The 18791-nt window shown below is 34.4% G+C and overlaps 1 protein-coding gene across 1 annotated transcript in view; it reads left to right on the top strand.

Annotated features, from left to right (window-relative positions):
- ATRNL1 (attractin like 1) overlaps nt 1-18791 on the top strand; it is a 432492-nt gene that overhangs the window by 196919 nt on the left and 216782 nt on the right. Inside the window, exon 25 of the mRNA XM_088528590.1 lies at nt 18427-18488. Coding sequence (XP_088384716.1) covers nt 18427-18488 — 62 coding nt within the window. The remainder of the gene's footprint in view (nt 1-18426; nt 18489-18791) is intronic.

Below are 18791 nucleotides of genomic sequence, written 5' to 3'. Positions count from 1 at the left end.
ACACTGAATATCTTGCTGAAAATGTCAAGGTTTAAGCATATTCTCCAGCAATTTCCTGCCTCATCCAGAGGGAGCAAGGGTCCCAAGGGTTTTACTTCAATGACAAGCTCCTGAGAAGTATTTCTGTCCCCCAAATCCTTGCTGTCTGCTTCTGAATAGTCACAGCTAAGTCAATCCTGTCTATTTTCAAACCCATTTGAGAAGGTGCATTTTTTTTTTGCATGTGGTGTCTGTCGTCATTCATTGATATATGTTACCACTGAAAATTAGCAAGCAATTTTGTATCATGATGGTAAACCTATGTGTATCTTGTTATGGTTCAGGAGCATGCTGTTATTCCAGGTTCTATGACTGGCATCTAAGCTGCATTTTTTGTGTGGTCAGTATATTCAAAGGGGTTAAGTATGTAACCTGGGTATGGCTGCAAATTTGTAAAAGGTCAGTGGGTGTAAAAGTATAATATACTGTTAGACCTTGGTACCCTGGTAACATTGTGATCTCACACAAGGGGAAGTGCACCATGTTTCTCCAGAGACTGTTAACAAATAAAATATTTGTTAAATATAGAATATAGTCCTTAAAAGAAGCAAGCATTGTTCCAATAACAATATATGACTGAGTGCTATCATTATGAAAACAAGACAGTTTTTGCTATTTTCATGACAGTAAGGTGTTCATCTTCAGATGAATAGCTTTTCCCTTCTTTTCTCATTCTTACTGCAGTGGATCATTTTAATTGTAAGAATTATTTTAATTCTTAAACCGTTTTCCAACCGAAGTTGGGCATCTGAAAACTTGTCAATGTTAGCTGAGCCTCAATATTTGCTGACTGTTCTGTTAGGCAAATTTAGAACTGAGATTAATTCCTAATTGTTCTCTATTATGTGAAAAAGTTTTGAAGAAGTTTTGGCGAGTTAGTATTTGTGCAAAGCAGGTTACAAGAACTGGTTGAACCTTTGAACCACTGATCATTTTTTTTTTTTCCAAAGAACTCTGTTTTATTATCATTTGGATGAGTCTCAACAGTTTTGTTAATTGTTTTTATTCTCATTTAAACTCAGTGATACTCCATTTTGTTCTTAGTTTTGTTTTTCCTTTCTATTTCTCTACTCACAAAAAATTAAATGATATTAAATGAAGTATTTTGAAGAATAATGTTTGAAGATATGTTTTATATGAAAAATGTGTATTTCAAACATTAAGAGACCGTGTTTTTGAAGAACATAGGTTGTATTTCGCAGGGATAAACCTGTGACTATGGCCTCATTTATAAAATATGTTTAAAGGGAAACATTTCCAGGTCAATTACTTTGCAAGAATAGCTTTTTTCTGCATCCTAGCAAACCATGCTATTGAATTAGTTCGTATGGATTCTAAGTTGAGATTTTATTTTATTAGCATATGTTTTTATGGTTCCTAATATGTTGCAAAAATGAAAAAGGGATTTCCTGTAGCTTAAACAGTAGTGATTTAAGAAACTGAAGTCTTTAAGTACTCTATATTCTTATGCAATAGTCTCCTAATCTACATTTATACATCACAGCTAAAATTGAATTAAATTAGATTGGAACTAAATTACTAAGTCCTGAGTAAATTGGATTTGGTAGTTCGCTATTAAGTCGATCTGCAACTGATGTCATAATTTAGAATTGCTACTTATGTGAGAATGATGCCAAGAATTATTCTTTGCTCTGCAGCTTCAATTTGTGAGCACGAGTAAAAGCGATTTGCTTTTGCTAATGATCCAACTTGAAGTACCAAACTAGTAACTGGCCAGATGTTGTTAATATGTTAAGATACCATTCCAGGTTTTTCAGCTGTTCTTTCCTTGAAGTTGCAAGACAAGGCTGGGATTCATTTGCTGTCAAGAGTGATCTGAGTTAGAGTTGTGTTATAGTTCTTCAGTATAAAACAGGGCAGAATCAAGGTGCAGGAGAATTGTTATATAGAAAATACACTTAGCTATGTTTGTAATTGCTAGTCTTGTTGAACCTTCTATTTTGAGCTTCAAAGAATGTTTAGCAGTTGACCATTGCCTTATTTATAGTTATCACCCTCACTTTTGAAACATGACTTACTTGCAGAATATATGAAAAATTATTTTTATGACAGATGTTTGAGGATGCAATCTGTATGATTTTTTTTCCATTTTTCTTGTCCTTATTTGTAATATATATATATATATTTTGTGCTCTTAGGGAATAATGGTTTGACACATGATTTCCCACTCGGACATAAATCAGGATCATTTTTTATTAGATGTGAGCATGGCTTGAATAGATATACGCTATTTATGAAATATCTTACATATTGAGGGCATTTCATAATAAGCCATATTACTTTAAATTGCTCTTCCCAACTGGAACAACTGTCTTGGGCATGAAGCCACACATTTGGGCAAAATAATGGCATAGTTTTATGGCTTGATAATGGCACCCTTAGCACAAGATATTATCATATTACCTTTTTATGGATACTTATATTTTAAACCAAGCTCTATTATGTGACATGAAAGTGCAGCATTGGAACCATCTTCAAAAATAAAATGATAATTTCTTTTGCAATCAGTTAAATATTGTAACACTTACATACTATTATCTTTATTCTGTGTAAAGCAGTAAGCTTTACACAGTAAGCCTCTCCTTTAGATGTTTATCTGAAAAATATGTAGCCCAAGAATTCTCAATCTGACATAGGTGCTGAGGTGTAAGATGTTTTTGATCAATCTAGTATGACTTCTACTGCCAAACAGGAGGATAATGGTCTTATATTGGCCAGTCTGAGGCAGTTTTTCATTCTGCCAGTCTGATGTAGCAGCTGGTGATAAAAGCCAGTTCCTGATTGTGCTGGAATCAAGTCTGGTCCTGGTTTATCTGGTTACAGACTAGAGCCTCAGCCTCAGATTTGAGTCTTATAGACTCATAGTTCCTGAACCCATGATGGCAAATCTTCAATTTGCAGTGCAAATGTTATGGAAGATCATCTGCTTTCCAGAGCACAAGCCTTGTTTTAGCAGCCAAATTCAGAGGCACGGTTTTCTGATAGAATTTCTGTTCTTTAGTAGATTGGTCTTTTAGTATGAATAAACAGCAACTATTGAGGCCTGTAGAGAAATAAACAACACTTATATTGCAGGCCCCAGGAACGTGGCTTTCTTGATACTTTAGCAAGTTTTTGGTAAGCCTTTTTAGTGTCGCAACTTCTTTTTGCTGCAGAAGTTTGTCTTCCAGTTCTCCTGAAGTGGCCAGTGCACGTCCACTACATAGTGTGCTTCCATCATCATCAAGCCACCACCACTCCTTAAGTTTTTTCCAATCTCTTCTTGGCGTTTTGGAGCTTATTTTTGTCTTCAAAATGCAATATAAGTGTAGTCATTTTTGTTTTCATTCATTCTTCTAAATAGAATATTCTATTAGAATTGCTGTTCAATTGTTGATCAAGAAATAAGTGAATTTTGTTTGTTGCACACTGCTAACAGTGGACCAGTGGAGATGCGAAGCTGATGCTAACTGTTTGTGACTAGGTCAGTTCATTTTGTTTTCACAATTGACTTCTAATCACCAGGGTTTAATTTACAGTCTCTACTGTATCCAGAAACAAAATGGAATTTGGAGCTTCGTATTAGGACGCATGCAGATTAACACTAGTGCATTCCAATCCTCTGCTGACTATTGTAAACTCAAGACACAATATACAGTGCAGCAAGTAAACTTAGGTTAAAAGAGTAATAATGTTGTAAAATTTTATTTCATTAGAGTATACATGCATGTGTGTCTTTTTTTCTTTTAGGAGGTGTAATGTACAGTTTTAAATTGATTAGATTAGGCCTGATTAGATTTGATTAAGTCATCTTATCTGTTTTGAAGTTGCTTATCCCAAAGTATACACTTGTTGTTGCCTTGATTGTCTCATTTTGGAAACTTTTTGGACAATTTGCAGTTAAAAAATCACAGTTGAGATAAATGGCTTTGAAAACATTGTAGCAAGTGTATAAAGCCTTTCGTTTGATTAATTGACTTTGGTGAGTTTCCAAAATACACCACAATGACTATTTTGAGACCTTGAAGAGAGAAATTTGTGAATAAAATTTTAGTTAGTATGATCAAAAGAAAATAAAGTTAACTTCTGCTTTTGGATCTAAAAAGATAGAATCTATAATGCTATGGTAGAAATGTAGTTCACCATTAAGATGTTTTGGTCCTTGGCATTATGATTTTGTTTCACTGCAAAGGAAAATTTAATGAATGACAATTAGCAAACAAGTAGACATAAAACATGAAAACAGAGCAATAGCATTCTGCAGTAAATATATTAAACTTTATCAGATTTTTAAACATTAATTGTCATTATCAGAATCAGGGTTTTTTTTCCCCAAAAAATTCTTCCACAAGCTTGGAATGATCACACCCTCACAAAATCTCAGCTGGTAATCTTTTTCCTTTAAGATGTTACTAGACATGTACAAGAATTATCTTATGAAACTGTTTTGAAATTAGCATTAAACATAGGCATTGGGAGCAGAATACATGGAAAGATTTTAATGTGGATGTGTCTGCACATGTCAGTTTTGACCAAAAGGTGGGAAAATTATATCTCAATAAAATCCTTTTTCTGTTTTGTCCGTGTCTCCTGTTTCTGACACAGAGGTCTAATAACATACACTAGCAACCTGCGAGGATAGAAATAATCATGAGTTATGGCAGAATCAGAGACTGTTCGAGGTTGGAGGGCACCTCTGGAGATGGTGGACAACAAACCCCTGCTCACCCCGGGGTTGGGCAGAGCAGGTTGTCTGCTCAGGTTTCAAACATCTCCAGAGGTGGAGGCTCGACAGCATCTCTGGGTCAGCTGTCTCAATGTTCAACCATCTTCACAGTAAAAAAATATTTTCTTATGTTTAAATTGAATTTCTCACGTTTTTGTTCGTTTTGATTTAGACTCAGGTTTAAGAATGCAAGTTTGATTTACCATTTTAAAAAAATCATTATTGAGAATGTATATGTATTGAAAGATGCCCACTGGTGAAACTCTCTTACAAGCTTTAAGTATGGTCATATGATTTACTTTCAGCAGAACTGTTTCCCAACAGGATATTTCAAGACTTCAGTAAACAACATAAATCAGTATTAAGCCCTCTACAGATGCATAAAATAATTATAAAACAAACTCACTTGCAGCTAGATAGCAATTAAGATTAAGTATTAGTTCTTCTCAGAATCACAGATATAAAAAAGAAGAGAAGATTTTGCATAAACATGTTCATGTCTTAGTGAAAATCACTAGCAAGTTCTCAAGTTAGACAACAAGATGTGATACACTGGTCTGATTTTAGGAAAATCTGTAACCATAGTGGAGAAAAGACTGCATTTAGTGGAGATGCTTTAGAGACTGTTCCTGCCAAATTCTTGTCTCGGAAAATATCCTGAAAACCTTGCTTGGAGTCTTCTGATGGTCCCCGATACACAGGGCTGCGTCGGCTGTTTGCAAGCAAGATGCTTCGAAAATCTGTACGAGAGAGTCCATCCTGTAGGGAACAGGCATTATGGTTTTAATTCTTCCACTTGAAGCTGGTCAGGATTGTCTGTTAAGGAATTCAGCCCCTTGGGGATGTGTTGTTCGTTGTTATTTGTTGCTCAGTGCCCTGCTCAGCAGAACTCTCACAAAAGCCTGCCAAGGCTTTCACAGTGCAATAATTGAAGCTTGTCAAATATGATTTTGTAGGGAAGTTTGGGGAAAAGTGCTTATTCTATTTCCAAAACTTCCCAGGAAACAATCTAGGTTGCTGAACAGGTACCTCTAGAAGCAGAGTTTAATCTTTCTGCCTTAGGTTGGTGTGAAGCATTCAACCTGAGAAAGAAAAAGGCACTATCCATGTCTTGATAGAGTTCAGGCCAGCATTATAATTATGTAGGTCTCTCCAAAGTATTTTCTTTTACTTTCTAAAAGACTTAAGTGCCCTATCAGAAGAACAGTGTGTTTACTTTCTTTGCATTTGGATTTTGTTAAAGTGTGAGTGATCTGTTCAATTGCACATACCTGATAATAATTAATGTTTCAAGAAAATGTACTTGGGAAAATACATTTTTTAAAAAAAGTAAGAATAAAAAGAGCTCCACTGCTGATATATTGGATTTTTTTTTCCTTCTAATGAGTTAAGACACTTAAAACTAATAGTAGGCAGGACTGAGTTCATTATGATCACAGAGCTTCTGTTCAGAATCTACTTAACTTGCAAATCATTTACCTTAATTAAGTGTCTTCCATTTGTCTGGAAGACAACCCATTCTGAAATGTGAAGGTGGCCTTCAAGATCACAGCTGTTGGTGAATGCATATGTCAGATATTACCCTCCCACTTCTGCATTTCGTTAAAATGTAGGTATTTCATTAAAAAATAGCCTGGTTTCACAGAGTTTACTATTGCCAGTACATATCAGTGTAGTCTTTTGTGTTATGACCAAAATTGTAGTATCATAGGAGTTGCAAATGACGGATAAAATTCAAATGAAAGAGTAGAATTAACCTAACAAATTTGGATCCTAATGTGCTCTGTTAATCCTCAACATTTACTTATTTTATCTTGCTAAAGTCTCAGTTGTCAATTTCTGGATTTTGATCGCTCTTTTGAGGAAGCACATTAAGCAAATTTTTTTTTTTATGTGTTATATATTTTCCTCCTTAGTAGGCTTTTTTGTCAGCTAGCTGCTTTGTAATGTATATAACTCATATTTTCATATTAGTGCGAGCTATTGTTCAAGCTTAATTAGTTGTAATCTTTTCCTCACGTCTTTTTGGATTGGATATTCTCAATCATAAAGCTTTGTGTGTGTCCTCTTTTACCTTCACTCTCATACATGCATGTATAATTCACCCTTTTTGTGCATCTCAATTTTCCTATTTCTGACTATAGGGGTGGATCTTTTGTAAGCAGCAGAAATAGTGATAAAGTTGATTGACATTTTCCCTCTGCAGCTTGAAGAGAAGCTTCTGAGTCTTTCTTTTTCATTGCTTTACAATGATGATTAAAAAAAAAAACAAAAAAAAAAAAAAAAACCTTTCATCTGGATGCACATAGTTTGGAAAAGGGCATTCTGCCTGAACTACCTTCCTAACTTACCTTTCTGGTTACCTATGGCCTTTCATGAGAGGTAGGACTAAGCATTTCAATAGGTGTGTGTGTCAGTAATTTTAATGCAGTCAGCATTCACCTCTAGAGAATAAGACTTTTTTTTTTTTTTTTTTTTTTTTAAATCTGGGTTTATTCTGTCATACTGCTGATTATAAGTTGAACAAGATTCAAATATTTGTTATATGCGAACTTGCTAGAATACAGAAATGTACTCGGATTAAATACGCTCATGATGACTTCTGCTCTCATGGAAGCAGCATTGTAGGAATTAAACCTCTGTCTTCTTATTGCTCTTATCAATAGTTGAGGAGAGGGAGGAGGCTCAATGCTGCACCAGTGAAGAGCTCTGCTGAAGGGCGATGATGCCTTTTGCTTGTTTTACAGATTTGAGAGGAGAAATCACCAAGCACCATGCAAAAGATCAGCAAATGTAATTTCTGCAGCGTGGTTTTATATACATAAATCTTATGAAAGGCACATACCTTTGGGATATCATAGGCCATGCACTTCTGTGTAATCCATTACCCATGCTGATATAAACCTTTGATTCGTGGGTTAAAACCTGAGGCTGAGTAGCCTCATAAATATGTTAATCCAGAGTAATCAAGGAAAGTGCTGTTGCAAATACAAGATTTTTATTCCACAGTTCCAACAGCTTTATAACGTGCTCCACATTTATAACAATAAACTTTGGGAAATTACTCACTTCGTGTTTAAGAAAATGCTTTACCCTTTCCTTGGCATCTCGCCAATGCCAAGGAAATAATTTTACGTACATTATGTAAATGGCATGAGCTTTATGCAAAATTCAGGGTACGTTTTTGCCTTTTCTAACCAGGTATTCAATTTCTAAGGTGCATAAAATGTTGTGCAAGTTTTTTTTAATTCAACTTATATCACTCTATAAAAATTTTATTACTGTATTTATTAAACTGGATACCAACTACTGAGCGAACTAACAGATTGTCAGGCCAAGCCAGCTGTAGTGTGTATCTTACAAGGTAAAAACTTCAAAGATTTTTCAAGACATGCTTTTTAGCTGCACATTTTCCATGTGTCTTTTTGTGTATTTGTGCACAAAACACATAGTCATGAACTTTATGTATTTTAAATGCTATAGCTATCATACTAAGTTTTATAACCATTCAAAGATTCCAGCATACATTTTTTTAGGAAAAGTGGAAAATTCCTTCCATGTAGGAAGGAAGGAAAATAGCACACATCTCTAAGTTTTAATACCAGAATTTTATATTTCTTTGGGGATATAATTTCTTTTTAGTAATAAATCTTCACTGAATGCTGTTTATGGAAGGGGTTGTGTTTAAAACAAGTCTTTTTTTTTTTCCAAGAAGCAAACTATGGTTTTCTTTAATTTATATTTCAACTCTCAGCTATTGCAATACTAATTTTGTTACTTAAAAATGCAGTAAAAATAATCAGTTCATAATTCATTTACTCTTTAGTTCCTATTAAATACCTGTCTAAAATAATTATTTTCCTAGTTTCTGTAATTTTGTATTAGCTGCCTGAAGGATTGGAATCTAAACACAGGGGACTTGAGCAATATAGTGTATTAGATTTGTGCTTGTAAGATTAACTATATAATGCAGATCTATGTCCTTGCATAAGTATCTTAAAAAAAAAAAAAAAAAAAAAGAATCAGGGTACATTTTTTTTATGCTGAGCCTGTGTTTGCCCAAGCATCTTATTTTGATTTTATGAAGAGTGAATGTATTTTTGTTTTGGATTTAAATATGATACTTTTTGGAAACAATGCTATTAGCCCCTTCAAAAAAAATATATTTTCACTTTGAATTCCTTCAGATCATTTTATCTTGAAACTCAATTACTTTTTAAATGCTTCCTGTGTGGTAGAGTACAACTACTTTAATTATCTGTCCGCAACAACATTGTTTCTGACCTCTAATCCACTTACTCTTGAGTCAAACTGAAATCCAGTCATTAAAGGTAAAAGGCAAGAATTGGCTCTTCTGTGAACACTGTTATGGGAGTCCCTTTTACACCTCCCAAACCTTTTATTTTCTCATTTGATCCAATTTCTATTGCTTTTTCTTTTGATTACTTACAGCAGTCAACACATTGATAAGCAATCGAAGGCCAGTGATACTGAGCAGTGTGGCTTGCTGTGTAAACTAAACTCATTTCAGCAATATGCCTTGTAGCGGCGCCAAGTGCAAGGTCGTTAACTGCCTACAAGTGTACTTAGGTACAGTGTTTTGAAAATTGTCTATCTTTCCACAACATTCAACAGTACTTGCTTATATCAGAAAGGCAGGATGGATAGATGTACACAGAATTAAGGGAGCTGCAGCTTCACCCTCAAACTCATAGTATTCAAGCTGTTGATTTTCTCCTGTAGGCTGTAAAGACCAAGTTGGGTATTTAGTGTAATCATATTTCAGCCAGAGGCATATTGTAAAAACAGTCATGGGGATGACTGTCCAAGTAGGCCATTTTATGAGACATGCTGGGTCCCATAGAATTTTATTTTCCCTTTCCATCACATGCACTTTTGCACAGGTTGCCTCTGGTCGGTCTGTGAGCGTTTCCACAGAAGTGATGCCAACTCTTGTCTTTGGTACTAACTCTCAAATTGTGCCAGCTGCGGAGCCAACAGGCTGTTGTGCTGTGTAAGGAGGGCAATGAACCCTTGACTACCAAGGCAGAGACTTGGTGGTGTTCTGGGGTGTGAGCTGGGATGGTGGTGACTAAGGATGATGCAGAGATCGAGGGTCAGTGGATGGTGATTTCAGGCAGTTCTGTCTTGGCATGGGAACTGCAGATAAAGTGGCCAAGTGTGACTCAGATGCCAGATACTTACCATAACAGAAACTTCTGCCCTAGTTGAGATAGTTTTGTGTGTGCGTGTGTGTTTTTTCTTTTTTTCTTTGTTCCCTCCTGGCTGTACTTGCAAAGCTCTGTGTGGTACTTGTGAGAGCTGAGGTCTTGTACTGCTGACTGGTGTGACAAAAACTTTGTAGTTCTTCCGTTTCAGAGATTTATTTAACTCTTGGTGTAGGAACACTGAGCTGCCCTCTGCACTATATGATAGCTGCTGTGAAGTGACCTGTTTGCCTTAATGAGATGTTCTCAGATTCATCAGCCTTGTAACACAGAGTAGGCCCCATCACACTCACTCTGATTCTGTGACATTGATTCAGTCCTTCAGAAATAAAATTTTATGAATCTATGCCAACTCCATAAAATATATATTTTTAAATAGCCTTCCAGTAGTGCAATTACAGATCTGTGACTTTAAAAATAAGCTGTTTAGTAGTAGTGAGTAAGTGTGTTTCTGGATATGAGAGCCCTAGGCCAAACTGACCCAACGGGCTGCTTGAACTCAGACACCTAGGCCCAGTCGACAGAGTAGAATGACAGTAGTGTGCTGGCACTGCCAGAGTTGTGGTTGTACCTGCAGTTCTGCTTTGACATTGATTAAAATATTATATATGTCTTTTGCATATGAGGACTTCCTCATATGTTTTGGACTCTTTTGTGGAGAAAAAATTCAGTCTTGCTGTGTTTTTTAGTAGTCACATTACTATTTTTATGCAATATTTTCTATTGCATTTTTTTTTCTCAGAAACATAGAGCACTTTGAGGGATAAAATTAATCTATATGGGCAATCATATATAAAGTTGGGGATCACATTTTTTTTTTAATATAATTTACTGTTTTGACTTGCACCTTATGATGGTAGTCTAGACCATATTAATCTAGAAGTTGTATGAATAGGATTCTGTATTATTGGCAGGAATTCCTGGTATTTTGCAAGCCTATTGATCACACTAGATGGGAATGAAGGTATTACTGCACTGAAAACAAGCAGTTTCTCACACACTTAAGCTGCAATATCGCCACCCTATGCTTGAGTTAATTCAGATTTGACAGGAAAAGATCTAGATTTTATTGCTGGAATAGAGATTGCTTTTTGAAGATGAATGAGCTAGAAGGGGGCTTGGATGCATAGTGATTTGAACATGAGTTGGATGGGTGGCACTGGATGTCAGAAGGCCATGCACTATTTTTAGAATGGTGTAGGGATTGTTTTCTCATTAGGGGGACTATTATTGGTACCAGCTCCTACAGGTAGGTACCAGTAGATACCAGCCCATTTCCTGTGCTTATACATTTAATTCTTCTACCTGACCATTTAATATAACCTCAACTTTTAAACACTAGAGTTCCTGAAGGTGTTGTCTAATGATTTGCTGTTTCACACCATGTTGATGGGAAACCTAATCTTGTAAAGATTTGTTTCTAAAATAACTTTCTGGTATAGTAGGCCTTTGCTTCAATTACTTTTGATTTTTTTTTATTTAAGCTTGAAATATCTTTTCTTTCCTGTCTATGACTTTTAAATTTATTTCACTCTCCCATCGACTTAAATACTTAATACTTCAAATTTTAATAATGTTATTTTACATACTGCACTAAACTAAATTGGAAAGCATTTTTCGCTGTTTTTTTCTCCTTCACTTTTTGGATGTTATTAACTGAGTATTTCTGTACGTGGTAAGTATTGGTATGTGTGTATACATCCATGCAAACTTACATAGAGGAGTAAAATAAACGGGAATGTATGCATATCAATTTTAATAGGCAAAGTGCAAGGCAGGAAAAAATCAGCTGTGAAATCCTTCATTAAGGATGTCATTCAACCCACTTGAAAACAAGCCTAGGTTGTTTGCCAACCTTACATGCTTTGGAATAGTGGAAATAATATCCTGGAATGATTATGTTGTCTGAGAAAGAAAAGGGTGGGTGTTTGCATCATCTAGTATATGCCATCACAGAAGACAGGACTTCAGCATGCCAAGCTGCTCTCTAAAAACTGTTTATCAAATCTTAATGTGAAGACTTTGAACTTGTCTGCTTTTCTTGAAATTATTTTTATTGCTCAAGTTAGGCTATCAGTGTGACAGTTTTACCGTACTAATTCTTATCTCTGGGAGGATTGTTTGTCAACATAGTACACTGGACCACATTTTTTATTGGCATGCATACAGTGGAAAGCAGCTGGGGTCTGTCAGCAGCCAGTTAACTCCATATTGCTGTTCTGATCATTTCAACCCGGGAAGAGTAAATATTTCTCCAAAATATTATAATGCTGAAATAGAGGAGAAAAAAAGAAAGAAACGTGTGATTTGTATTCAGAAATTATGGCTAAAATATCTCACCTAGCATTATTGATATGTTTAACATTACATTAGCCTAAGCTAATCGAAGACTCCATATGTAGTCAACAAAGAAATGTTCACACAGACATCTATTTTAGAGTCATTCACCTCTGAAGTGTCTTTTTATCTCTGCTGATTATTATAAAGGATCTGTTTATTCTTACTAGACTCTTAATTTCTACCTGGAATAATTAAGAGACAGATTATTTCAAGTGTTTTTCTCAAGTTCTAAAGAAATCCATTATTTAGAATGAATGTGTGTGGCATTTTTAGTCCCCATATAAAAGGGTTTAATGTTTTTCTAGGCTATAGAAGAATCACTTGAATTCACTGGTGGTAAATTTGTCCTTTTTATTACCATGTTCTGTAGGAAATTTTGTTGTACAAAGGAAAAGCAAATACATTCTGTGTACAATAAGTCACATATTTCTATTGTGAAAAATCCAGACTTTCCAACAGTCTACTTTTAATGAAAAGAGTGGTACTGCTTCTATTCATATTCAAATTCCAATATGAAAAACAATCATTGCCATTCAACTCTTGAAAAAAAAAAAGGGCACATAAATATAGTTATATTTAAACAAAATATTGCAGTTGTAAATCCCATAATTAACCATGTAATTACTAAGTTTAAAGATATCCATAGAGTTTTTTCTCAGCAAACTTTACAGAATAATGTCTTTAAAAACAGTATTCTTGGATTTCTGCATATTCTATATCTAAGCCTCCATTCATATAATAAATGAAAAATATCATTACGTATCTAAAACTTTCAACATCCTGTTTCCAAATTAGCACAATAATTGTTATTTTCTGTCTTTCTTGATAATATTTTTTTGCACAAAAAATATTCTTATCCACATGACTTTTTTTGCCTGCCTTTTAGATGTCTGTTGTCTAAAGCTGCTTCAGTCAAGAATCTTCCTTGAGAAAATGTAAAAGAGGATGGACAACCAAGTGAACTGATATTCATGTTCAGTCAATTTCCACTTCTGCTTTAGAAAGTATCTATCTACAATAATTTTATCCAGAAAGAAATTCAGTTATTTTTTTCATGATACCAAAGAAAGTAATAATTTTAAGGTTTTAAGTATGTGTATCAACACATACCAGGCAGTTTACTTTGGGTCATCTCTGACCTTTCCATACTATTTTTTGAGGTTTGGAAGTGAAACCATTTACCAAAGTTTTAGTAGGGATTTATTTTACTTTATTTGATTTGGTTAGTTTTAATTTACCAATAGGGGAAGATGAAAGCATTTTATTAAGGGAGGTTGAAAAGCAGCATTTGTTCATTGTCTGAGAGCCTGAGCAGGTAGAATCTCACACTAAAAGTTAATACAAACTGGTTTGAAATGAAGCATAGAATAAGATTGCTTTTGTGTACATTACATGAATATATAAACCATTTCGTATATTAGGTTTATATTTAATACAAATGTGGAATTTTGATCTCGTGCGCCTCTGTTGTCCCTAATTTTCCTTTTATTTTCCTGTTGCTATATTGGTTTGCAATAAGAATTGCACAGTCAGTTGCTTGATGCCTGTTATATATTTCAAACTAAACCACAAAATTCTTGTTTTCCAAGGCTAAACTTAAGTTCCATGTGGAAAGTATGTCCAACTTGGACTTTTAAGATATGTCTCATTTAGAAGCCTTTACATAATTGAAAAAAAAATGAGGAAAAGGAGGAGCAAACCAATTCTTACTCTTTTTATGGGACTGTATTATGGCTCCATATAAGGGTCAAGTGAATAAGACACAGGAAAAGTTTAGAGCAAGGACAAAAAAAAAAATCTGTCCTGTAAGATGTTAGATTTTAGAGTTTGGTTATAGTTGCTGTTTTAACAGCCATATTCCAAACATCATTGCTCAGTACAAAGTGTTTCCTACATCAAGCATGTATCTTTGTAAAAATTCAGGAATGCTATGCAGTAATATGTTAGTTGCATCCTCATATGCAATGTTCTCAGGCATTTTCTGCCTTTTTTTTGCTCAACTTGGAGGACTCCATCGAAATAAATACTCTCCATAACTCTGCAGCAGGGTACAGCTTCAAAATATATCTGATCACTGTGCTTAAAGTTAAAATGTCAAGATAAGGGCAGTAGATAAAAGTTTGTTTCTTTTATTAAGTCAACTGCATAACTGGAAAAGTTAGACACCTTAGACAAGGTTTCAGACGCACAAGTCCTCCTTCATGTCTTTTACAGAAGCATCAGACTTCAAAGCTAAATCTAAATTGAAAGCAATTGCACAGCACTTAATTATAGAGCATTTTTCACAAAGCAGTCACTTCAGTTCTTACCTTTCAGTCCCTCTCCTCAGAAGCTACCTGCAGATTTATTTTCAGCTCCAAGATGAACTTTGAGACTAAATTTAAGAATTTACTGGATGCAAAAATCTATGACCACACATATCTTCCAGTTTCACAGGTCGAGCTGTGCATCTCTTTGCCTTGCACTTTACCAACCTTATCAACTCTTCCTCTTCAATCACCTATTAGCCTCCCTATTCTACATAAAAAAAGTTTTGTGTAATCTAATTTGCATTTTTGATTAAGCCCCGAGCAATCTTTCTAAATACTGTTTTGCTTTGAAGTCAGCTTCTGTTCTGAGCCTCAAGAATTTGCATGCTCAAGAACTTGACTCCTTTTTATCTTGCAAAGATAATGATGCCTGCAACTCTGTCACTTTAAAATATATCTGCATGTCTAGAGTGTTGTTACCATTAGAACTTTCCAGACTACTCTAAAAAAAAGTTGATGTTTGTATGTGGTAGGCTGTTCTAACTATATATCCTCTAATAGCAGGGCTGTGGAGCTGTGTCATCCCTCCCTTCCCTCCTCCCCCAAATTTATAAATGCTGTAGTTCTTCAACATATTCATTATAGCTTGATAATGTAATCATCAGCTATTAGTGTTTTTTATTATATTTTTAAGCAGCAAATAACAACTTATAGTTATCCATTTTTTTTTTCCTAGGGAGCTAATTTTATCCTTGCAATTCTTTGTGTTCACTTATAGATAGAGACTGTTGTCTGGCATAGAGGAATATTTGCTGCATGCCACTTGATAATTCTCTTCTGCAGGAAATGATGGATATGATTTAGAATTGAAATCTCTTGTCTAAGAGAATAGTTTATACTGTGCGGCTCTACCTTGATCCTCATTTGTAAGAGAAGATGGAAATAATATTTGTGGCACCCACAGGCTTATTAGACATTTTGATAGAAATGCGAGCTTCTTAGGCACAAAGTGTTGCAAGCTGTAAATGAACAACTGAGTTGAACATCTTATATCAAAAGTCAAAATCTGGGTAGAATGAATTTTCTTTATCTTCTTTTTACGACATCACAAGAAAAAAGGTAATAGTATTCATAGCTACATGAAAATCTAGAATTATGGCTCTTTGGGACAGGCTTAGATATGTGACATGTACTTGCATCTACAAGATCAGCTCATAGTTAAAAGATATATATATGTATAATTTTGGTCATAAATGTTCTGTTTCAAAATTAATCCAATATCCGTGGTAGTAGTTTTGTTTGTTTTTTTCCAGAAGCATTGTAGTTCATTTGTTAAACATGGACTAGGAATCATTAGAAGATAATACCTGATACAGTTTTAAATTACTTCAGAAATAGAACTTTATAATCTCACAGTGTTTATGATGGCATTGCTGCAAACAGTGAGCATTATCTGAGAATATCTTGTACAAACAAACATTAATTCTTATAGAAGTTCTTGTATTGATGTGCAGAAATGAACTGCATCAAAGGAACATGGTAATTTCTAATTTGCTTAAGTAGTTCTTCTGTGATTTAAGTGATAGAAGCTGTACAGGTGTGAGACACAACATCATAAAGTTATTTTAATTTTGCTACTCCATCTGTGAAGACTGTCTATTCCATCTTGAACTTAGGGGTGTGAAAATTGTATATTTAATTGTTAATAGATACACAAAATCATTATACTGTTGTAAATCTGCTTATTTCACATTTACTGTGTAGGTAAAAAGAGGGATAAAAAAAAGGCACTAAGTTTTCTCAGAGCCACTTGATTAAAACTTTTCTTGATTTATATTCAGATTGCAATTTTTGCTTACAGGAGTTCTCCTTGATAACAGTTGTTTCTAGCCTTGAAGAATACTTTCAATCAATACTGACATCTTAAATGAAAATAATTGCAGTAATGTAAAACTGAAATGTTTCTTCAACAAGAGCACCTTAATAGTGTCATCAGAGACGAACTCTGAAAATGCCTTATTTTATCTGTTTGTATTAATTTGTCTTTTGAAATGTGATAATGTAAAAATGTTCTGAAAAACCTGGCAGTTATTTTGAATGCTTTGAAGGAAATTTGAAGGAAATCCTGCCTGCATTTAAAGTGCAGTTTGCTCTTTTTCACTTAAAGGATTGCCTGTAATTGGGTACACTTCCTATTGTGCCAAATACCTCTTCAGACCTTTACACAGGTTTTCCCCTCTTCTTTGTAAAGGTTACTTTGCTACTTTTAGCAGGTATTTTGCCAATTTTTCCTACTATAATTTCTCCTTGATATTTATTTTCGTTTTTATTTTTAGTCTCTATTATCACTAATTTTGACACAGTATTCATCATGGCAGCATCTTTTGATGTTTTGACATGAAAACATTTGTCAATTGAAAGTGCAAAGGGAGTCAGAGGGAGATCTTTCCCTCTCCTGCTTCATCCTGCATGGGCTTCAGCTGCTTTTGTTTTTATAGGCTCCCTAATCCCTAAGTAACCAAGTGCATGCAGTTAGGCACCTTCTCACATAGTGAGGAGTGAGATTAAATCAGTTTAATGAGATTTTGCTGGTAAGGGGAGGAAAGTCTATATCAAGGGGTTTACTACACTAATCCTACTCAGATTCATTTAGCTAGTACTTTCCTTGTTGTTTTGGCATGGCACATTTGAAATACCTGCTTTTTGTGCTCTTAATTCTATTTATGCTACTGGCAATAATAACAAACTGAAGAGAAAACAGAGATTATGGAGAGTATTTGCATGATGGTGCCCTGGTGCTTATTCTTGGATGATGCTGCTTTCAGGTGCATACAGCTCAAGTGATACTTTGACCTATGGTTTGGCTGTGTTAGCTGGCACGAGGCACAGTCACATCATTACAAAACTGAAGTTTGCATTATATTTTTTTCTAAAAAATAAATAAATAAATCCTGAGTATTTTGAGTTATCATTTGGAAAGTTCACAAATAAGCCGTGAAAGGGAATCAGAATAGTTAGGTGTAATGACTAGTCATGATCAGAACTTAAATGCACAAAGATCTATAAAAACAATTATTTGGATAGGCTGGGAGTATAGTTAAATAAACACTTTGTGCAATTCAAAGTAGAAAATTCTGTGTATCTTCACTTTGATAATTATACACTATGAACACTAAACAAATCAAGGCATATTTACAGAAAAAATATTAAGTGCATTCTCTAACATTAGTTTAAAAGTAATTACAGGTTCTATTCCATGCAAGCGTGAGTGTGTGTATGCATCTTTGCATAATTCTAGTAAAGAGTGCATGTTCTGATGACATTTTAAAAATGTAGTTAATTGTTTTTAATTTTGTCTTCCTTTGAAATAATTTGTTTTACTATGCAGCGATTTTATCCAATTCTCACTTGAAAATTATGCAATTAAATTAACTGTATTTGTGCATTTAAATACGTTTGTCATTTTAAAAATCTTTTCTCAATGTGTAACTATAATGGACAAATAGTGATAAATAGAATACATTGAAAAATTATAAAATAAAATTTATATCAGTATAATTTAAAATATTTTGAATGTTGTTCTTAGTATTATGTATATCCAGCAATACTTTTATATAAATGTTTCTATTAACTTTACTACAATAGAAGGCCTATATTCCGTTGTTCGTATTTTAACACAAAGACATAGAGGTTATCTACTCATCTCACTTTACAGTAAATGCAGGTGTGTACACACTAGAATTAAACACTCTTGAAGTTGATCATCTATGCAGCCATGAAGTCTCTGCCTAAAAGCAGTTGTTGATTCTAAAAATGTTATAATTTCCTTTTATTTTATTTGCAGATTGCCTTCTCACAGCACAATACTATCATGGATCTCGTGCAGTTCTTTGTCACCTTTTTCAGGTAAATTGCTTTTTCTGCCTTCTGAAAGAATCCATGTTAATTCTGTTCCATCTAAACAATATTTTCTCCAGCTCCCTAAACTTAAGAAATCTCTGAAAGGAAGTCTTTAAAATATGCTCACTAATTTGTACCAGTGGAATAACTTCGCTACAGGCAGTTCTTGCCTTTTGATATATTTAGTGGTACAGTCTTCATTTACTGCACAAAACTTAAGTCAGATGTGTACGTTGTTTTACAGTGATTAAGACAGCTATACTGATTTAAATTCAAGTAATGCAATTTATGTGTGAGAATTTTTAGTAA

The sequence above is a fragment of the Tinamus guttatus genome, unplaced genomic scaffold (genome assembly GCF_059628265.1).
Source record: "Tinamus guttatus ecotype Peru unplaced genomic scaffold, ASM5962826v1 Tinamus_guttatus_pri_ptg000314l, whole genome shotgun sequence".
Lineage (NCBI taxonomy): Eukaryota > Metazoa > Chordata > Aves > Tinamiformes > Tinamidae > Tinamus > Tinamus guttatus.
The sequence above is the reverse complement of the archived record's forward strand: the minus strand, read 5'-3'. Positions and strand labels throughout refer to the sequence as shown.